This window comes from Colossoma macropomum, unplaced genomic scaffold, assembly GCF_904425465.1.
Source record: "Colossoma macropomum unplaced genomic scaffold, Colossoma_macropomum, whole genome shotgun sequence".
In the NCBI taxonomy this organism is placed as follows: Eukaryota; Metazoa; Chordata; class Actinopteri; order Characiformes; family Serrasalmidae; genus Colossoma; species Colossoma macropomum.
The window spans coordinates 16,665,449-16,685,629 of NW_023494791.1; the positions used below are offsets into that span (position 1 = coordinate 16,665,449).

The 20,181-nt window shown below is 39.1% G+C and overlaps 1 protein-coding gene across 2 annotated transcripts; it reads left to right on the forward strand.

Annotated features, from left to right (window-relative positions):
• The first annotated feature begins 6,195 nt into the window (after positions 1-6,195).
• Positions 6,196-19,287, forward strand: pyroxd2 (pyridine nucleotide-disulphide oxidoreductase domain 2). Of its 2 annotated transcripts, XM_036574127.1 has the most exons (16): positions 6,196-6,360; positions 6,732-6,751; positions 6,845-6,938; positions 8,791-8,864; positions 10,610-10,765; positions 10,913-11,066; positions 11,263-11,324; positions 11,405-11,502; positions 13,743-13,884; positions 13,960-14,094; positions 14,171-14,243; positions 14,371-14,527; positions 16,884-17,038; positions 17,303-17,409; positions 17,653-17,773; positions 18,004-19,287. In XM_036574127.1, exons 1-16 carry the CDS (start codon positions 6,240-6,242, stop codon positions 18,072-18,074), a joined length of 1,740 nt encoding a protein of 579 aa, XP_036430020.1. In that variant the 5' UTR covers positions 6,196-6,239; the 3' UTR covers positions 18,075-19,287. The 2 variants fall into 2 exon arrangements, with proteins under 2 accessions (XP_036430020.1, XP_036430021.1); XM_036574128.1 differs by lacking the exons at positions 6,196-6,360; positions 6,732-6,751 and adding an exon at positions 6,400-6,664 and having other exon boundaries at positions 6,822-6,938.
• Positions 19,288-20,181: the final 894 nt, after the last annotated feature.

Genomic DNA, 20,181 nt, shown 5'->3' on the forward strand with positions numbered 1-20,181 from the left:
AGCAAGCCAATGGCAACAGTGGCAAGGAAAAGGTCCCCAAGACCAAGAAGAAACCTAAAGAGGAACCAAGACTCAAAAGGGGAACCCATCCCCCTCTGGCCAACACTGGATAGCAAAACAATAACCCAAGAGCAAAATGAACAGAAAATACCATTTTACTTTTAGTATAAAATATTAAAAATAGAGCAAAATGACAGCACCAACATTTTCATGTACATGAACCCCCAGATCCTTTTATCTAACAGGAGAAACAAATTATCAAAGGCTTGACAACAAGTAGGTTTTAGCCTAGACTTAAAGACTGAGACTGTGTCTGAGTCCCAAACACTGACTGGAAGGTTATTCCAAACCTTGGGGGCTTTGAATGAAAAGGCTGTACCCCCTGATGTACCTTTATTAATTCTTGGTACTAATAGTAAGCCAGCATCTTGTGACCTAAGTAGGCATGATGGTTCATAATAAGAGACGACTTCACTCAGGTCCTGAAGGGTGAGGCCCTTTAGAGCTTTATATGTAAGTAAAAGAATTTTATATTCAATGAGAAATTTAACTGGCAATCAGTGCAGGGTTAATAAACCTGGGCTGATATGGTCAAACTTTCTAGTTCTTGTGAGGACTCTGGCTGCAATATTGTGGATTAACTGAAGCTTGTTAAAGCTTTTGCTGGAATATCCAGACAGCAGGGAATTATATTAATCCAACCTCGAGGTAATAAAGGCATGAACTTGCTTTTCTGCATCTTGCAGAGACAGTGCATTTCCCAGTTTGACAATATTGCAAAGATGAAGGAAAGCTATGCTAGTAATATTGCTTATATATGCATCAAAGGACAGATCAGGATAGATTGTGACACCAAGGTCTTTTACAGATGTACCTGATGCAACTGACAAGCTACTAAGTTTAAGCTTTAAATTAGACACTTTGTTTCTAGCAGTTTCTAAACCCAAAAGAAGAACTTCTGTTTTGTCTGTGTATGAGGAAGTTGCTCGACATCCAGTCTTTTATGTAATTTACACAGTCCTTAATCTTATTAAATTGAAGTGTATCATCTGGTTTGGTCAATATGTAAAATTTTGTGTCATTGGTGTCGCAGTGGAAATCGATGTCGTGTTTACTGAAAATGGTACCCAGTAGTAGCAAATATAATGTGAATAACAGAGGTCCTAAAACAGAGCCTTGTGGAACATCATACTTTACTTTTGCAAGAACAGATGATTCGCTGTTTATATTAACAAATGATTGAGTCAGGTAAGATCTGAACCAGGAAAGAACTATTCCTGTTACTCCTACAAGATTTTCTAGCCTGTCTAAAAGGATAGAGTGGTCTGTCGTGTGAAATACCACACTAGGATCAACCAGAACCAGCAAAGATACATTTCCTTGGTCAGAAAATAATAAGAGATTTTCACTAATGCTGTTTCTGTGCTATGATAAGGATTAAATCCAGACTGAATATTTGTCATGTATGTGATTCCTATGCAAATAAGAACTTAGTTGTGGTGCCACAGCTTTTTCCTAAATCTTTGATATAAAGGGAAGATTTGAGATAGGTCTATAATTTAAAAGCTCACAGAGATCAGGTTCAGGTTTCTTAATCAGATTCCTAATCATTCCAACCTCTCAGCAGTAGTTACACTATACTCAAGATCTGGATTGGCTTTGTATGGCAGCAGGTTTGTAGAGGTTAACTGTGCATTTTTAATTTATTGCCTGATTGTTTTAATTTTATTACTGAAGAAATTCATGAAATCATTGCTGCTGTAGGCTGATGGTATCTGGAGTTCAGTCTCTGTTTGTTTCTTAGTTAATTTAGAAATTGTGCTAAATAATAATCTAGTATAATTCTTGTTATTTTCAATCTGAGAGGAGAGATATATTAGCATGCTGCAGTAAGTACCCTTTTGTAGTCTAAGGCTATCCTTTCAGGCAGACTGGAATACTTCTTGTTTAGCCAGGCACCAAATTTTTGCTCTAATTGTCTGACAGTCTGTATTAAAGCTTGAGTATGATTATTGTACCATGGGGCAAGCTTTTTCTTTTTTTTAGTAGAGCCACATTATCTAAAGTATCTAAAGTATCCTTTAAGCTTTTGGTCATCATTTCTAATTTGGTGGATTCACACAGACAGCTGATAGAAGCTGATAGATCTGGGAGGTTTCTGATAAAGCTACTAGCTGTGGAGGAAGTTACAGTGTGCTTAACACAATAGCATGGTGATGAACATATATGAAAACTGAAGTGAATTTCACATAAGATTAGATCATGATCTGAGACTGCTGTGCTCTTGGGGAGAATGACTAAACAATTTACATTTACACCAAAGGTCAAAAATTAAGTCAAGAGTGTGGTTGCAACAGACTGCAACGGAGTCTAAAATAGATACAATGCATTACTTTTTGGATCCTGTGGTTTGTCAAAGTGGGTTAAAATCTCTGACAATTACTGCTTTATTCGAGAGTGTTGTTAAACTTGATAGAAAGTCAGCAAAGTCCTGTAAGAACTCAGAACAGGGCCCTGGTGGCCTATAGATTGTGATTAGTGAAAATGAATTTTTATTTTTATTTTTATAAGAAAGAATGCATTATGATTTGTTGTGATGACTGTAATACAGATTAAGAACATACAAGAGCAAATAAAACAGCAAAAATAATATGCTCACTGAAAGCAATAGTACTTCGACTAGGCTGTTGGGATTAGGGCTAGGGGCAGGAACGGTAAATAGGTTTTGGTTTTGAACAGAAAACACACATTTTTCACCATACCCGCTATAGTCATTTGTCTAACAAGCAAGTGAATTTGAATACATAACACTGACTATCTACATTTATTTATTATTTATTATGATTTAATTAAAATATAATAATATTACAATAAAGGTGTAATAACACATTTTGTTGGTAAGATCATTGTCTAATTGCAGATGGCCAGTAGCCTTATAATCATACTAAAGCTCCCTGATATTTAAGATCTCTCTTTCAGGTGGAAATGATCACTATTGAGTTGCTCAGTAGTGAGCTGTAGTAATCTTATTTCATGCAGGGCCATTTTCAGATAATGTGAGTTTTGTTTTACCCTCACTATTACAGCTGGAGTGGTAGGCTGTGGTGTTGAATTTCTGCCGACCAAGGGAATGAAGTGTTAATTTTTGCTTACAAGAACAAAATTTTCCAGACCTGATCAAATTAATGTTGATTGTGTGTTGTCCAGATGCGTTCCTTCAAGGAAAGCCAGGCTGGGACGCATGTAGAGTAATCCCTCTTCCTCGTTCCTAATTCCCTTACTATGTACGCTGATAGAGGTGTCGGGAAACCCTAGATGGTTAATTGAGGTCTACTTCATTTCTCTCCCCAGGAGCATCTGAATCAATACAAAATTTTGGAATTGTTTTTCACAGCATAAGCAAAACAAGTAGAAGTTAAAGGATATTGTATTCTGTTTCACAGCAGTTTTACATGATGTAGATTGAAGCCAAGCTTAATTCATTTACCGCTCTCCATTCCCAGCCACTTTTATTATTTTCTGTTACTTGAGAAAAATGTATCAAACCACTAACCCCTGCTTTAAATCGCTCCTGGACTGTTCCTCTAAAGGTTGTCTACTGTCCCATCAGCATGACTGTGATGTATGACCTCTTATCTCATTTAACGCAGATGTAGAACCACTTATGAACTCTTAGGGCAGGCCCTTCAGTCAAGATGATTTCCACTGGCAGAGAGGACCATCTCAAAGTACTCCTCTCTATTGAAAATCATTATGATTGTATCTCACCTGCCTCTAATGCAAAAAAAAAAAAAGATCATCATCTCTGTGATTAATTACAGAATCACTCAAAACAAAAACGGTCCATACAGAGTTTTAAGGTTAGGTCAGAGATATAAGATCATGAAGACTTGAATTAGTAAAATATCAGTCAAATCACTATATGTAAAGAAGCATTTTCATGTTCAGTTAAGGAAAATAGCTGAAACTGTTGTGAGGTGAGCTGATCCCACTGTCCACGCTAAGTGATTGGCTGATGAGCATGTTAATGGCATTCACAGTCTTCTACACAAATTCAAGTACAAATACCAATAGCAGCATCCCACAAAGTCCAAAAAATGCTGGATACAACTCTGTGATTGGAACTTCTGGAACAGAAAAAAGGTGGATTTGATGTATTGATCAGACGCTGTGCCAGCTCCACTCCACACTGTCATAAAAACAAAAGAGGGGCAATGCAAAGAAATTCTGAAATTCTACTGTTCACTCAGATTGTTCTATTGATAATATAATTTATAATGAAAAACATTGTGCAAAGTAGAATAATAAAAGAATGCAAAATAGAAATATTTTCACTAGTGGTCTCTTTTGGTCCCTACTGATAAGTCATGTAATTTCCATATACACTTACCGAGCCCTTTATTAGGAACACTATACTAATACTGGGTAAGGCCTCCCTTTGCTCTCAAAACAGCCTCAGTTCTATATGGCATGGATTCCACAAGATGTTTGAAGCACTTCAATGACATTCTGGTCCATGTTGACATAATTGCATCATGCAATTCCTGTGGATTTTTCAGGTGCGCTTCCATGCTGCAAATTTCACGTTGTACCTCATCCCAGAGGTATTCTATTGGATTTAGATCCAAAGAAGGCCACTAAAGAACACCGAAACCTCATGTTCATAAAACCAGTTTGAGATGACTTTTACCTTGTCACATGATGCATTATCATGCTGGAAGTAGCCATTAGAAAATGAGTAAATTGTAGCAAGTAAGGGATGCACATGATCAGCAACAAAGCTCAAATAGGCTGTGGCATTCAAGCGATGCCTGATTGGTAATGGGCTCAAAGTGTGCCAAGAAAACATTCTCTACACCATTACACCACCTCCACCAGCCTGGACTTCAACTGTCCAGTTTAGGTTAGCCTGTGCCGACCGCAGTCTCAGCTTTCTGTTCTTGGCTGACAGAAGTGGTCTTCTGCTGCTGTAGCCCATCTGGCTCATGGTTCAATGTATTGTGCATTCTGTGGTGCTTTTCTGTTCACCACAACTGTACAGAGTGGTTATTTGAGTAACAGTAGCCTTTTTGTCAGCTTGAAACAGTCTGGCCATTCTCCGTTGACCTCTCTCATCAACAAGGTGTTACCATCCGCAGAACTGCTGCTCACTGAATGTTTTTCTTCATTGCACCATTCTGAGTAAACTCCACAGACTGTTGTGTCAGCAGATCTGGCACCAACAATCATGCCACTGTCAAAATCTCTGAGATCACATTTTTTCAGCTTTCTGATGGTTGATGTGAACATGCTGTAACTGCTGGCCATGATTTTATGCACTGTACTTTTGCCTCACGATTGGCTAATTACATAATTTCGTGAATTTGTAGGTGTACAGGTGTTCCTAATAAAGTGCTCGGTGAGTGTACATAGCAAAGAGAAAAGTGCAGAGCTGCCTGTTAATTCGACCTAATGTCATTTCCAAATAAATACAATGCTAGGTGTCAAATCATGAATGCTCCTCAGCTCTTTTTTTCTTGTGCGACGTTCATAGAAGATATGGTGTTTTTATGCCACCTTCTGGATGGACAATAATACAGTCTAAAACTCAGGTTACCGCCAAATTGTATTGGTTCCTTATCCTGCCCTGCCTCTTAGTGGACACAGGAGGAATGACTCAATCTTCAACCAAACACATTGTATAGGAGATCATACTGAACAGCATTTCACAGATACTGTTTAGTGTTTTGTTTCTGTACACATAGAGGATCACTTTTGGTTTCATTACGTAAATGAATGTCGCTTTAATGCCATTGTTGCAGGCTTTCATATGTGAACCTAGTCTTCTCTTTCTTTAGTAGCCCTACAGTGACCCCAGAAAGTATCTGGACGTTTATGCCATACTTCAATATCTATCAAGTTCACTGTGTTAGGAGACAAAATGTCAAACCAAGTGACACTTATTTTACCAGACATTCCAAGACATTTTTTGGCAAATGTGGCTAATGTGTTTCAGGATGTTATCGTTTGAGCAGTTCCTTTACACACTTCTGCAGGTTTGCACCCAAAATGCCTTTGTACTCTTCAGAGTTCACGATCCCATCAACAAACACAAGCCACAAGTTAAGATTTTAGTAAATAACTCAAAGAAGTTCATCAAAGTCCTCTCTATGGAGATGACGCCACAGCTGACGCCACAGGGTCCTTCAACAGAGGCTATTTAGTGAAAAAGCGGTCTCGCCCCGTGAAGAAGAAGCATTATGGCTGCAGCGATGCGGTTTGCGTACTTTCGGACAGCGCTGGTCAGAGTTGGAGTAGGGTCAAGGACCTATCACAGCAGTGCGCCCAAATCCCAATACGACGCCGTTATCATTGGAGGAGGTAGGTTGAGCGCTGAACTTTTACACGGCTGCGACTCTGAACTTGCATGTAGCGGTATTTGCCTTAGCTGTGGCCTGGAGGAGGCCCGTTCTCTCGTTTCTCAGGTCTGTGCAGCTACTTTAGAAAACGTTGCACCGCGTGTCTCTTTTGTATAGACGCAACTGCATTGCATACAAATAAGCGGAACATCTCCTAAATAAAATGAATATAGTTTATTAGTCCGATCACTGAGCAGAAGACCCTTCGGAAGAAACAGCAGACTTTGACCTAATCTTCCTGTCTTTCTGATGATTTGCAACAGGAGGTAATTATTAATAGAATCTTCTTCAAAGAAACATGACTAACTTTAAAACTCCTTGTTTTTTACTTAGGACACAATGGACTCATCGCAGTAAGTACATGTTGCATTAAATGCAACTTGTAACCTAGTGCTACATTTTAGTTTTGTCTGCACTCTTTAGAAACGCAGATCTAATTTCTCCAGTCAGCCTATCTGCAGAAGGGAGGCCTGAAAACAGCTGTCCTAGAACGCAGACATGTGCTTGGAGGAGCTGCTGTGTCTGAAGAGATCATTCCAGGTACATGCCTGCACAATATTTCAGTACCACAAGGTCCCTAAACTAGAGCACGTGTACCACGAAGGTGAGCCACCCGTCCAGGGTTTATTAATGAATGGATGAAGAGCTATAGTAACAGCCAAAGTTTAGGCACATTTTTATTTTTCCCCCAATATCTGACAGTTCTAACAAAGGCAGTTTCTCAAATACAGCCTGTTAACTTGTCCATTCTCAGCAGGAAGTTATCTTACAGTTTCAGATCATCCTGAAGTGTGAACGACTGTCAGACTAGTTATAGTCCTGATGGAAAGGCATGTCTCTGAAACATGCTGTATGAACCTGTATGTCAAGCTACTAGAACCACACCAGCTGCAAGAGTGCTCTCAGTCACACCTGCTACAGCTCCAATCAGCCCCACCTGCCCAGAACTCTGAACACATCTGTTTCCAAATGACACAATCATTTAAACTATACATACAAAACCCCATCCGTCATTTCCAAAGGCTACATTTATTAAAGAAGATCATTGAGGGTAATAGGGTAATAATAATACAATTAAATAGAAGAATATAATGTCATTTTATAATTATATATACAGAATTTCTTACTGTCTTTGTCATGGCATATTACAATGAAACAAAATCATTAATGCATAAATTAACTGACAACTCAAATACATTTAAAAATCTAACATCTTAGTGCTTTAATTTGACTAATAACACAATTTTTGAAAATTGCAAAGACTTACAGACCTATAATAACCATCTTCTATGCTGTCTTTTTTAAATGATTGAATGTGCAATAAAGTGCTGATCATAAAAAAAAAGTAATGCTAGGACTAGAAATTATTTGACATAGCTGATACATTCTGTAAAACCTAGATGACAAATTGATGCAAGATTCTCCAGGGGTGCTTCTAATCCACATGTATATATGCATAGGTTTATGCATCATCGTCTTCAGCATGCTACATTCATGCACAGAAATGAACACTGTTCTTAAGAGGTGTGTCCCCCATTTCCCCATACTACTTAATCAAGGCAACTGAACCTGTTGTATGCTGTTTAAAATATTTCTCACACTTCCTTAAAGCTTATGGCCTAACAGGTGTATGACTAAGCCTCAGAGGTGTATTGGTATATAAGAGGAAGCATGCCGTTGGGGGCAACAGTGTATGCATTTTGGATAGACAAAACAAATAGTTCAAAAAAGCTGCAGCAACCATCACTGCAAGAGAGACTATGATACCACATATCACTGCTTACAATGTCATCATAACATCTATTAACATAACATAACACCCTTGTAATTTCTAATGAATTCGCACCTCCAGGTGCCAACAGTTGTCATGTGACCTTAACGAGCTTCATAGATGTGAGTCATGCACATACGTTTAAATGCCAGAGAATTTTCCACCACTCAGCTGAGCTGATGAAACTCAAGGATTACTGGTGGTATGTCTTCAAGACATTTCCTGTCATCTTGATGTATGACTATTGACAATGCCATAATAACAGTTTGTGCAACTTTGTGAACTGTTTCTGGTTTATGTTTCTTTTCCTTGACTGGCTGACTACATTTGGATGACAGAAAAATTGCCAAGAAGAACAAAAGCTGGTCTGAAGGCAAACTGTGTCCCTGCCCCTTATTACACATTTGATATTAGCATATTGTAATAATAAGTGTTTCTGTTATTTTATCTTCTTGTTGTTTTGGGGGAATTCTGTTGTGTAGCACAGTCTTCTAAATTAGTGGTACTGTGTTTTAGTAATGTGAAGATGCATAGTGGGGATTATTTTATACTGGGAATTGCCAATATCTTAAGAACTAGAAAAAACTAATATCGTTCTTCATGCATGTTCTCAATGCACAGGCTTTTGTTTTTCCCGTGCCTCCTATCTCCTCAGTTTACTCCGTCCTCACATTTATCAGGATCTGGAGCTAAAGGTACTGTAGTTTTTAATTCCTGTGCTCTGGTAGTTTCAAAATACCTTTTCAAATAATGATGTTTATGTGGATATCAGCACCTCAAAACTGGCATAAATGATTTATGATGCATGAAGATTTAGATTTTCTGCGTAGCTGCAGTGTGTAATTGAAACAACAGCAACAAGTTGTTCTGTTTAGGGAATGAACCACATAGTCCTGAAAATGCAGAATTTGTGTTCATGGTGAATGAATAAAGTGGCTGGTGCCGAAGTGATAATTGTAAATATACATACAAACTATATGCAGGATACCCTATGTAAAATGACTTTGTTAAGTAAAAAAAAAAAAAATTGATAACATCCTCTGCAGCGCTGGTGCTCAATGCAGGACCTGGAGGTCTACCACTCTGCAGAGTTTAGCTCCACCCCTAATCTAATACACATGACCCAGATAATAAAAGCCTTGAGGGGCATCTAAAGATTAGAGTCAGGTGTGTTGGATCTGAACTCTCCAGGGTGGTAGATCCTGCAGGACCAGGATTGGGTGCCCCTGCTCTTTAGCAAACAAACTTAAATATGGCATTTTTCTGCATATGTTAGGACACAGTTTCAATTTACTTGCTGAGTTCAACATATTGGAAAAAAAAAGACAAACTACAAAATGTACCATAACGTTTGCACAGCCCACAGTTTAGATTTTATTTTTTTCATCCAACATGTTAAATTCAGCAAGCTTCTGAAAGCAATAGCTCTATGAAATGACCAACTATATAGCCAGGTCTTGCTCAAACCTATACACTGATCAGCCAGAATATGAAAACCACCTCCTTGTTTCTACTCTAATTGTCTATTTTATCAGCTCCACTTCCCTTATAAGTGCATTTAGTTGGTGGATCATTCTCAGCACTGCAGTGACACTGATGTGGTGGTGGCGTGTTAGTGTGTGTTGTGCTGGTATGAGTGGATCAGACACAGCAGTGCTGCTGGAGTGTCCACTCACTGTCCACTCTATTAGACACTCCTACCTTGTCAGTCCACCTTGTAGATGTAAAGTCAGAGACGATAGCTCATCTGCTGCTGCACAGTTTGTGTTGGTCATCCTCTAGTCCTTCATCAGTGGACACAGGACACTGCCCACAGGACGCTGTTGGCTGAATGTTTTTGGTTGGTGGACTATTCTCAGTCCAGCAGTGACAGTGAAGTGTATACAAACAACAGCACTGCTGTTTCTGATCCACTCGCACCAGTGCAACACACACTTACACGCCACCACATCAGTTTCACTGCAGTGCTGAGATTGATCCACCACCTAAATAATACCTGCTCTTAGAGGTCCTGTGGGGGTCCTCACCACTGAAGAACAAATAAAAGGGGGCTAACAAGATATGCAAAGCAACAGCAAAGTTACAGTCTGTAACTGCAGAACTACAAAGTGCAGCTATACGGTAGGAGGAGCGTGACAATGAGTGTAAAAACAAGGAAGTGGCTTTGATGTTATGATTGGTGTGTCATATTTAATCAAGGAGTGAAGTAGTTTTGGCAATTGAAAGTAAAATTTGGTATGTAGACAATTTGCAATTCCAGTGATTTTGCAAATAAAGAGCATTTAAGGGGGAAAATACTTTACAGTGCTGTGTTTAAGGAGGCAGCATGAAGCATATTTTACAAGCATAATAAGTTAATACAGACATCAGGTCAGTTATGCAGAAGGAAGGTTGATGAGAGTGATGATGACAGATCTTTTCTCTACCTCTATCTCTGCAGAAACATGGCCTGAAGGTATACATGAGGGATCCCAATGCCTTCACCCCCTTGCTGGAGGAGGGGGTCGGGGGGCGGCCTCCTCGCTCTCTTTTGCTAGGAACAGATCTGGCAAAGAATCAGAAAGAGATTGGAAAATTCTCAGAGAAAGATGCGAAGGTTATATCAAATGACCTTTAATTTATAACACGTGCTGTGTGTAGACCTTGTGCTATAATTCCACACCAATCATTGTATCGGTAATAATGACTGAGTGCAAGTGAAGGCACTCTAGACATGAATAATAAACATGTCTTTTGCCAAAAGGTTTTTCCTGATTATGTGGCCCATTTGGAGAAACTGGCCTGTGCAATCCACCCACTTCTAGATGCGCCCCCTGTTGACGTCTTAGGAATAACCCAGGGACCTCTGAGAAAGAGACTAGCAGCAATGAAGAGTTTGAAACCATTGGTGAAATCTGGTACCAGTCTCTGATCTTTGAATGAGTCAAATTATATTAGGCATTTATAAACTTTACTTACATACATATAAACCATACTTATAACCATTCATGTAATCCATGTTACAATTTATGCTCTGAAATACCACCATCAAAATGTTCTAGCTGAATAATTTTAATAAATTTTCAGTCTTGAATCAATCTGTTTAATTTTTAGGGTTGAAATTGGGAACGAACATACCAGACTTCTATGAGCTTATAACAGCTCCAATTACGAAGGTAGGCTGAATATGTGATTTATTCGTTAAAAAGAAAATTCTTATTATACTTGATTGCATCTTTTCTTTGATCATCTACAGGTATTAAACCGCTGGTTCGAGTCTGAGCCACTGCGTGCAACGTTAGCCACCGACGCTTTGATAGGAGCTAATATAAGTCCCAGCAGTCCAGGCAGTGGGTAAGAGTATTAAAGGACTGTTCATCAAATCTGTAACTCCCTCTTTGTTGGTCTCCCTGTAAAGTGTACACAAAAGCTACAGTACATTCAGAACTCTGCAGCGAGAGTTCTCACCCATACTAAGCGTTCAGCTCACATCACTCCAATTCTCTCTCAGCTACACTGGCTACCGGTCCTGTCCCGTATAAAGTTTAAAATTTTACTACTCACTTTCAAAGCCCTGCATAACCTTGCTCCCCCCACCTCAGAGAACTCCTTATCTTTTACACCCCCTCTCGCTTTCTCATGTCTTCTTGTAATAACTTACTTGCTGTCCCACACAACAGACTTTCTGCTTTGGGAGGGAGGTCCTTCAGTGCCATGGACCCCAAACTCTGGAACTCTCTTCCTACCCACTCTGTGACTGCTATTCTTTCTCTACCTTCAAATCTGACTTGAAGACTTTTCTCTTTCATGAGCATTTTTCTTCCTCCTTCACTGCTTAGTCTTAATTTTATTCCCCTTGTTATGTGAAGTGACCTTGGGATTGTGAAAGGTGCTTTATAAATGTTACTTATTATTATTATTCATTATCAAATCTAATTTCAATTATTTTTTCCCCTACCCCAAGTATAGTTGATCAGCCAATACGTGTTTGATTTCCAAAGTTTCCTTCTTCAGTTTTGCACTGGAGCTACAGAGCTAATATACATTGATGTGCCAAAATATTACGACCAGATGAAGTGAATAATGTTGATTATCTTGTAATAACGGCACTTGTGAAAGCCTGGGATACATTAGATGGTAAGCAAACGGTCGGTTCTCATAGTTGATGTTTCATGTGTTAGATGCAGGGGTAATAGGCAGGTGTGAAAACTTGCTCTGGGTCAGAGCATCTCCAAAATGGCAAGGCTTGTGTGGTGCTCCCTCAGCAGTGATGAGTACCTACTGGCAGTGGTACCTACCGGTGACAAGGTTTTGAGCGCCCAAGGCTCATCAGTGCGCAAGGGCAACGAACAACATTCTGTCTGGTCCGAAAAGCTGCCGTGGCACAAGTTACAAACATTTTTAATGATAGTTATGAGAGGAATGTGTCACAACACAAAGTGGTGCATTGCACCCTGCTGCATACGGGGCTGTGTAGGCCAGTCCTGTCAGAGTGTCCATGCTAACCCCTTTCCACTGTAGAAAATGCCTACAATAGGCACGCAAGCATCAGAACTGGACCTGGGAGTTGCCTGAAGTTTGCCTGTTTTCTTTTACATCACGTGGACAGCTAGGTATATGTACACTGTTTACCTGAGGAAGTGATGGCACTAGGATCCACTGTGGGAAGAAGACAAGCTGGTGGAGGGAATGTGATGCCCTGGGCAATGTTCTGCTGGGAAACTCTGGGTTCTGGCATTCATGTGGATGTCAGCTTGACATGTGCCACCTACTTGAGCATTATTGCGGACCAGGTACACCCCTTCAAGGCGATGTATTTCCCAGTGTATTCCCCTCTTTCAGCAGGATAATGCATCCTGACATCCTGACTCCACACTTTGTTCAGGAATGGTTTTAGGAACATGACGAAGAGTTCATGGTCTTGACCTGGCCTCCAAATTTCCCACATCTCAAGCCGATTGAGCATCTGTGGGATGTAATAAAACACCAAGTCTAATCCATGATGACTCCACCCTGCCACTTACAGGACTTAAGAGATCTGCTGCTCATGTCTTGTTGAGATACCAAAGGGCAACTTCAGAGGTCATGTAGTCTGTAGAGTCCATGCTTCGGTGGGTCGGAGCTGTTTTGGTGGCATGCAGAGGACCAACAGCACATAATGTTTTAGCTTATTGGTGTAGCTAAGAAGTAATGGAAACATATACCCCACCAGTTAACACTCTACACACTGCATGTCTAAATCATTACACACTTGTCTCAAATTGTGTTATTGAGTCATTACAATTAGTTGTGCCTATGTGGTTTCTAATGTATGACATTGATTAAAATGGATAAAAGTATAAATAAATTTAAAGTTTCAACATGGTGGCTGCTATGGTATTTAGTTATACAGTACACTTTTGTCAATGTTCATAAATGGATAAACAGTGAAGCGGACAACATGAGCAAATATGGCTGATTGATTACATTTTGGTAAGGGGAAAAAATGTTGAAAATTTTGTACATTTTTCAACAAACTGTTCGTTTTACTGTCTCTGGTCAGGATGTGTTTTGAAGTTTGATTGCTTGTGAAAGAACCTTATGTTCTGCCTTAGGTACGTCCTCCTCCATCACGTGATGGGTGAGTTGGAAATGGAAAAAGGAGCCTGGGGCTATGTGGAAGGAGGCATGGGTGGTGTCTCCAAGTCCATTGCTAGCTCTGCACGCTCTCTTGGAGCAGAAATCTTCACTGAGCAGGTTAGTATTTCAGGTTTTGAAGCTTGGCTGAGGGTTGATTTGATACCTGAGCTATTCTGTTTGATTTCTTTTTAGGAAGTTGGGCAAGTTCTGATTGGCCCAGATGGCAGTGCCAAGGGTGTTGTAATGAAAGATGGTACTGAAGTTCACAGCAAGTTGGTTTTATCCAACGCTACTCCTCATGTAACTTTCAGGCAACTTACCCCACAGGTAGTATAAAATTTTAAAAATAAAAATAAGACATGACTGGAATTTGATTTTAAGACTAGTTTCTGTCTGGTTGTAGGATGCTCTTCCTCAGGAGTTTATTACTGCTGTAAATCAGATCGACTACACCTCCCCTGTCACCAAGATTAATGGTTTGATCGTTCTAGTTCTGTCTTATGGCACTCAGAATTCAAGTATTCACATTTACATGCTGATATTACATTTTTTCTAGCAAACTAGTAAATGATGGCTATTTTTTTTTTTTTTGTAAATTTATAGTGGCTGTTGACAAACTGCCAAATTTCTTGGCTGCACCTAACACTGCTGATGGGAAGCCAGGTCCTCATCATCAATGTTCTATTCACCTGAACTGTGAGAGTGTGGAGGTATTGGAAGCAGCTTATAGAGAGGGTCAGCAAGGACGTCCATCTTCAAGGTTGGCAAGCCAGAGTACAGTGGCAAAATGAGATTAAATTAATTGAAATAGAATTCAGTTAATTTTTGGTACAAGCTAAATAAAAAAACTGCAAAGCAATAAATAAACATAGATCTTATATTTTGTAAATACAACTATTACACATGATTAACTACACATTTAAGATATGCAACTATAACTTTTTTAATAACTAAGACATGCTACCAGACACTAGGGCCAAACTAGCTTTCAGATATTATATGCTTATATCTTACAATCTCAAGTTCTCTCACAATCTCATGTATTTGTCAGGAACAGTGAAAATTGTAGAATATTTTGTGTATTCTCTGTAGAATCTTTCATCATAGGAATGTCTCAATTTATTGATTAAACATGATCACTAAACTCATTTTTTTAAGTCTACCTACTCAATGAAATGGTAGAAAATAGTTGGCAATTAGTATGATGACAATACATATTTGACCCTGCTGGTCTCTCTTACAGTAAGAAACAGAACCTAATTTACATGTTCATTTACATGATATGGCCAAATGTTTGTGGACACCTGTCCTATTTGTTGAGTTTGGGTGTATCAGCTATGCCCATTGTTAACAGGGGTACACTGATCAGGCATAACATTATGACCACCTCCTTGTTTCTATACTCATTGTCCATTTTATCAGCTCCACTTACTATATAGGTGCACTTTGTAGTTCTACAATTACAGACTGTAGTCCATCTGTTTCCCTGCATACTTTGTTAGCCCCCTTTTACCCTGTTCTTCAGTGGTCAGGACCCCCATGGACCGTCACAGAGTAGGTACTATTTGGATGGTGGATCATTCTCAGCACTGCAGTAACACTGACATGGTGGTGGTGTGTGAGTGTGTGTTGTGCTGGTATGAGTGGATCAGACACAGCAGTGCTGCTGGAGTTTTTAAACAGTGTCCACTCACTGTCCACTCTATTAGACACTCCTACCTTGTCAGTCCACCTTGTAGATGTAAAGTCAGAGACAATAGCTCCTCTGCTGCTGCACAGTTTGTGTTGGTCATCCTCTAGTCCTTCATCAGTGGTCACAGGACGCTGTTGGCTGGATATTTTTGGTTGGTGGACTATTCTCAGTCCAGCAGTGACACTGAGGTGTTTAAAAACTCCAGCAGCACTGCTGTGTCTGATCCACTCAGACCAGCGCAACACACACTAACACACCACCACCACATCAGTGTTACTGCTGTATGAGTTATGACTGTGAAATGGAAGTGTCTAGGAGTAACAACAGCTCAGTCGTTAAGCGTTAGACCACGCAAACTCAAAGTGGGGCCGTTGAGTACTAAAGCATTTAGCACATAAAAATCACCTATTCTCTGTTGCATCAATGTCTACACAGACACAGTTCCAAACTACCTCATGAAGCAAGACCAGCACAAGAACTGTGTGTAGGGACCTTCATGAAATGTGTTTCCTTGGCGAGCTGCAAGCCAAAGAACACTATATACAATGCCAAGCTTTGGATGGAGTGGTGTAAAGCATGCTGACACTGGACTCTGGAGCAGTGAAAACATGTTCTCTGGAATGACAAACCATGCTTCACTGTAAGGCAGGGAACACCTTTATTAAGAGTTGGAATGTTGATTGCGAGCCAGGCCTTCTTGTTCAACATCAGTGCCTGACTTCGCAAATGTTACTTTGACCGAATAAGCACAAATTCCCACAAATACACTACAAAATCATATGGAAAACCTTCCCAGTCATAGCTGCAAAGGGAGGGGAGGCAACCCTGTATTAATGCCAATGTTTTTGAAATGAAATGTCCAGCAAGTTCATATAGGTGTGATGGTCAGGTGTCCACATGCTTTTGGCCATATAGTGTATATAAAAGCATTACTTATCATATTAATGTTATTTATATTTGTTGTAATATTAGTATTTTTCTGCGCAAATAATGCTTACTGAGCAGATAAACAGCTTTGTAAATCAAATTTTCCTCTGTTGCCTGAAACAATTGGACAGTACTGTATATACATTTTAATTACTGAATCTTACATAACGAATTAGTGATAAAACAAGGCTAGGTAACTAAAGTTTGACCATGTTTGTACTTTGTGTTTTTTATTTTCATATATATATTTTCATTTTGTTCGTTGAGACATGCATGGGATCCCACTGAAAATTACATCTCAGTAGGCGATTCCTGTGTGAATCAGTAGCGTGATAGAAACAAATGTCATATGCAAATAGGTCTGGCTGGGACAGCGGTTTAACTCTGTCTTTTCCTGCTAGGAACAGTCCACTGAACCTTATCTCACAATTTCATTTCCAAATCTTGCTCCTTTATTAAGTGATGATAATATTCTCTATTTAATATCTTTCCTCAGACCCATGCTTGAGATGGTCATACCATCTGTGCTTGACCCAACTCTAGCCCCACCTGGATGTCACGTGGTCTCTTTCTTTATACAGTTTACCCCTTACTGGCTGGAAGGGGGTCGTGCATGGACAGATGAGGACAGGGAGAAATTTGCAAACACAGGTCAGATGAAAATCAGCTCTTTGGCTAAATCTGGCACATTGGTATTATGACATAATGATACTGATTAGTGTGTATTGTCCCTATTAAATAAACAAAGTATCATGGTTATGAAATATAGAGGTATTTTATGTTTACTGGCAGAAACTGTTCTGAAAACGTAAAGTGTATGTAGAATATCACTACATGATGCACATTTAAATTTACCTGTCTTTGAAGACATCATTGACTTCATTGGCCATTTTTTTTCGACTTTTGTCTTTACAGTGTTTGACAGGGTTGACTGTTACGCACCTGGATTTAAAGACTCAATAATTGGCAAGGAAATCCTCACCCCTCCTGATCTGGAGAGGGAATTTGGTCTCACTGGAGGGGTATTTCCTCTTTACTATCATTAAACAGGCATGATGAGTATTGTTCTTGCAGTGACGTCAGTCAAATAAATAGCTGATGTGTATCTTCCGGCTTTGCGTGACACACCCTTTCAGCAGTGAAATCATGTGCATCATTAGGAGCGCTTTCAATATTTTTGAATAATGTTGCAACATTATGCGATTTAGTTCTAACTTGTTGTGCTGTGTAATATAGCTGCTTTTCATTTCTTTTTTCAACTACAGAATATATTCCATGGTGCAATGTCACTGGATCAGCTCTACTTGGCTAGACCTGTGCCCTCCATTGCAAACTACCGTTCACCAATCAAAGGGCTCTACATATGTGGCAGTGGTAGCCATCCAGGTCCGTAAATGAGTAAACAATTCAAAAAAAGCTTCAGTTTTCCACTGAGTTTTGATAGATGCTGTCAGTCAATCTGTGTTATGTTATTCAACCTAAGTCAACAAGAACTTAAAGTCATGAATATGACATTGCTAAAAGAATATGTCACTCATTTCATTGATAAGTTACCCTGACTCCTATTTACATGATGTCCTGTCTGCTCACCATTATATGCCATCTGTCTTGCACAGGTGGGGGTGTTATGGGCTCCGCTGGTTGGAATGCTGCCATGGCTGTCCTGGCTGACCTTAAACGGCAATAAATGTCTAATACAGGGTCCAGCAGCTGTGAAGTTCTACACAACTAAGGAGTTCTGGCTAACTAAAATGATTCATTGGATTCCAAAATGATTCATTGGATTCCAAATTAGATTAAAATAAATAATAATGATAAATATTTTCAGTCCATCCTGGACATTTGAGAGAGCAATGACCAGCCTCTCAGTGATAATGATGACTCTGTTTTGTCAGAACTTTCGACTGTCTCTGCTGATGTTGACATTGTGTGAGCTCTGTTGACCTGACCTGTGTTGTAACTGACCAAAATGTTTTTTGGTCAAAAGATTTTTTAATATCTGGTCAAAATGGCCATTAAGTGAAGGTTATTCATTTTTCAGTGTCAGGAAAAAAGAGAAGAAACATATATTTAACAGACAGCTACACAGAAGACTCAACAACTTAAAGAAGCACTATATAATTCTGGAGAACGATATTTGAATTCAACAACAAAACAAAACACCCCTCACTTCAGGGCTCCTTCAGAAGCTCCAACCCCCCCAAATTCATGGATGCACATTGTCAAGACCAGAATGCTTTTTTACACAAATTAGATATATTTGATATTATACTCAGTGTCGGAAGTGTTTGTGTAATTTTCTGTTAAATGTTAACTTCTCTTTCCTGACATTTAAAAAGAATAACACATTTTGACTGGGAATAAAATAAGCATAAGGGTGGTCTCTGACTTTTGCGCAGTGCTATATAACTTCGCACATACACCTACTCCTAAAACAGTATTGCTTAATGCCTTAAACATTTCCTCTGAAATACTGTGAAATCAAATCAAAATATTTTAGGTGCTGTTTTTTGTACTTGTTTCTTTCTTTTACCCCAGTGCTATGGTTTCAGGATAAACTTTAAGATGCTTTCTTATAAAGGATTATGGAAGAATAAACGTATGCATTTAATTCCACTGTTTACAGTTATAGCATTAATAACACTAACCAAACAAAATCTTTAAAAATCCCTGAAAAATGCATTCACAACATAACCTTCTCAACCCACTGTTTTGATTCCCTAATGTGTCCTTGACATAATACGGGATCTTACTGAAGTGGGCTGGTCTTACTGCACAGCTCCTTCTACACAGATGCTGGAAATATGCTAAACTGGGAAAGTTGCCTCTGAAATGTACAATGGGGTCAAATATGTCTCATAAAAAATAAAACTGGAATCTGTTGTCAAACTAAGCATCAACAAGAAGTCACTCTTAGTTTGTTTATGTATTTCAGACCTCTTCACGTGCATTTAAAAGATTCTTACATTTTGATGTATTTTGCAGGATTAGCCTTATTGTTTGCGTATACATAATGTTTTTCTACAAGTCCTGCTCAGTATAGTCAAACATATGCTGAGCATTTTAATAGTGTGTCTGGTGTCGTGAAATAGTTTGGCAAAAACTCCTCATGTAGCTTTTTGATGACACGACTACATGAAATGAACTGTTTAAGATGTCACTGGCAAGCCAAGATGCACTGCATGTAATATCTTCAGAGCAAATAAAATAACAGAGAGAGCTGTTTGAATGATTTGGCTGTGTAGACATTGTTTGCATTTGAACTGTTTACAAAAGATCACTGCCTTTAGCTTGTGCTTATTATGTACTTCCTGTACATCCAGACTTTTTCGATGCATCATGTGTCAGCAGGTGTGCACTCTGTATGGGACATTAAGAGAGAATTCCACTAATTTTCAAAATATCTACAAAATAAAGTGGTTGAGATGTAAACAAACTCCTGTAGAGTGGTCTGATGTGAAATGGTGCATTGTAGGGAAACTTCTTCAGATTTCTTTACAGTGGTGCTGATGGGAACCAGGGGTCACAAAAAAGTCATAGGCATCAGGCAGCATATTCATAACTATTTCATATGATAACGTTCTATGTAGCTTTTAGAGGCTTTCAGATGTCTGCTTCCTATCATCACCACTGTGAACAATAGCGACTCTAGCATTCATAATAAACCACTCTGAATAACTGCACACACTTAACAATGTAATTATGTGTAAAATATGACAAATTGGTGGAATTCCCCTTACAACATTTGTGTGGTTTTATATACCAAAATCAGTCATAATTCATTTTTACATTAC

Coding starts and splice junctions, on each gene's coding strand:
- pyroxd2 (XM_036574127.1), top strand. CDS start 6,240: ATGGCTGCAGCGATGCGGTTTGCGTACTTTCGGACAGCGCTGGTCAGA. Junction 6,939..8,790: donor GTCTGAAGAGATCATTCCAG/GTACATGCCTGC, acceptor CTCAATGCACAG/GCTTTTGTTTTTCCCGTGCC. Junction 10,766..10,912: donor TCTCAGAGAAAGATGCGAAG/GTTATATCAAAT, acceptor TTTTGCCAAAAG/GTTTTTCCTGATTATGTGGC.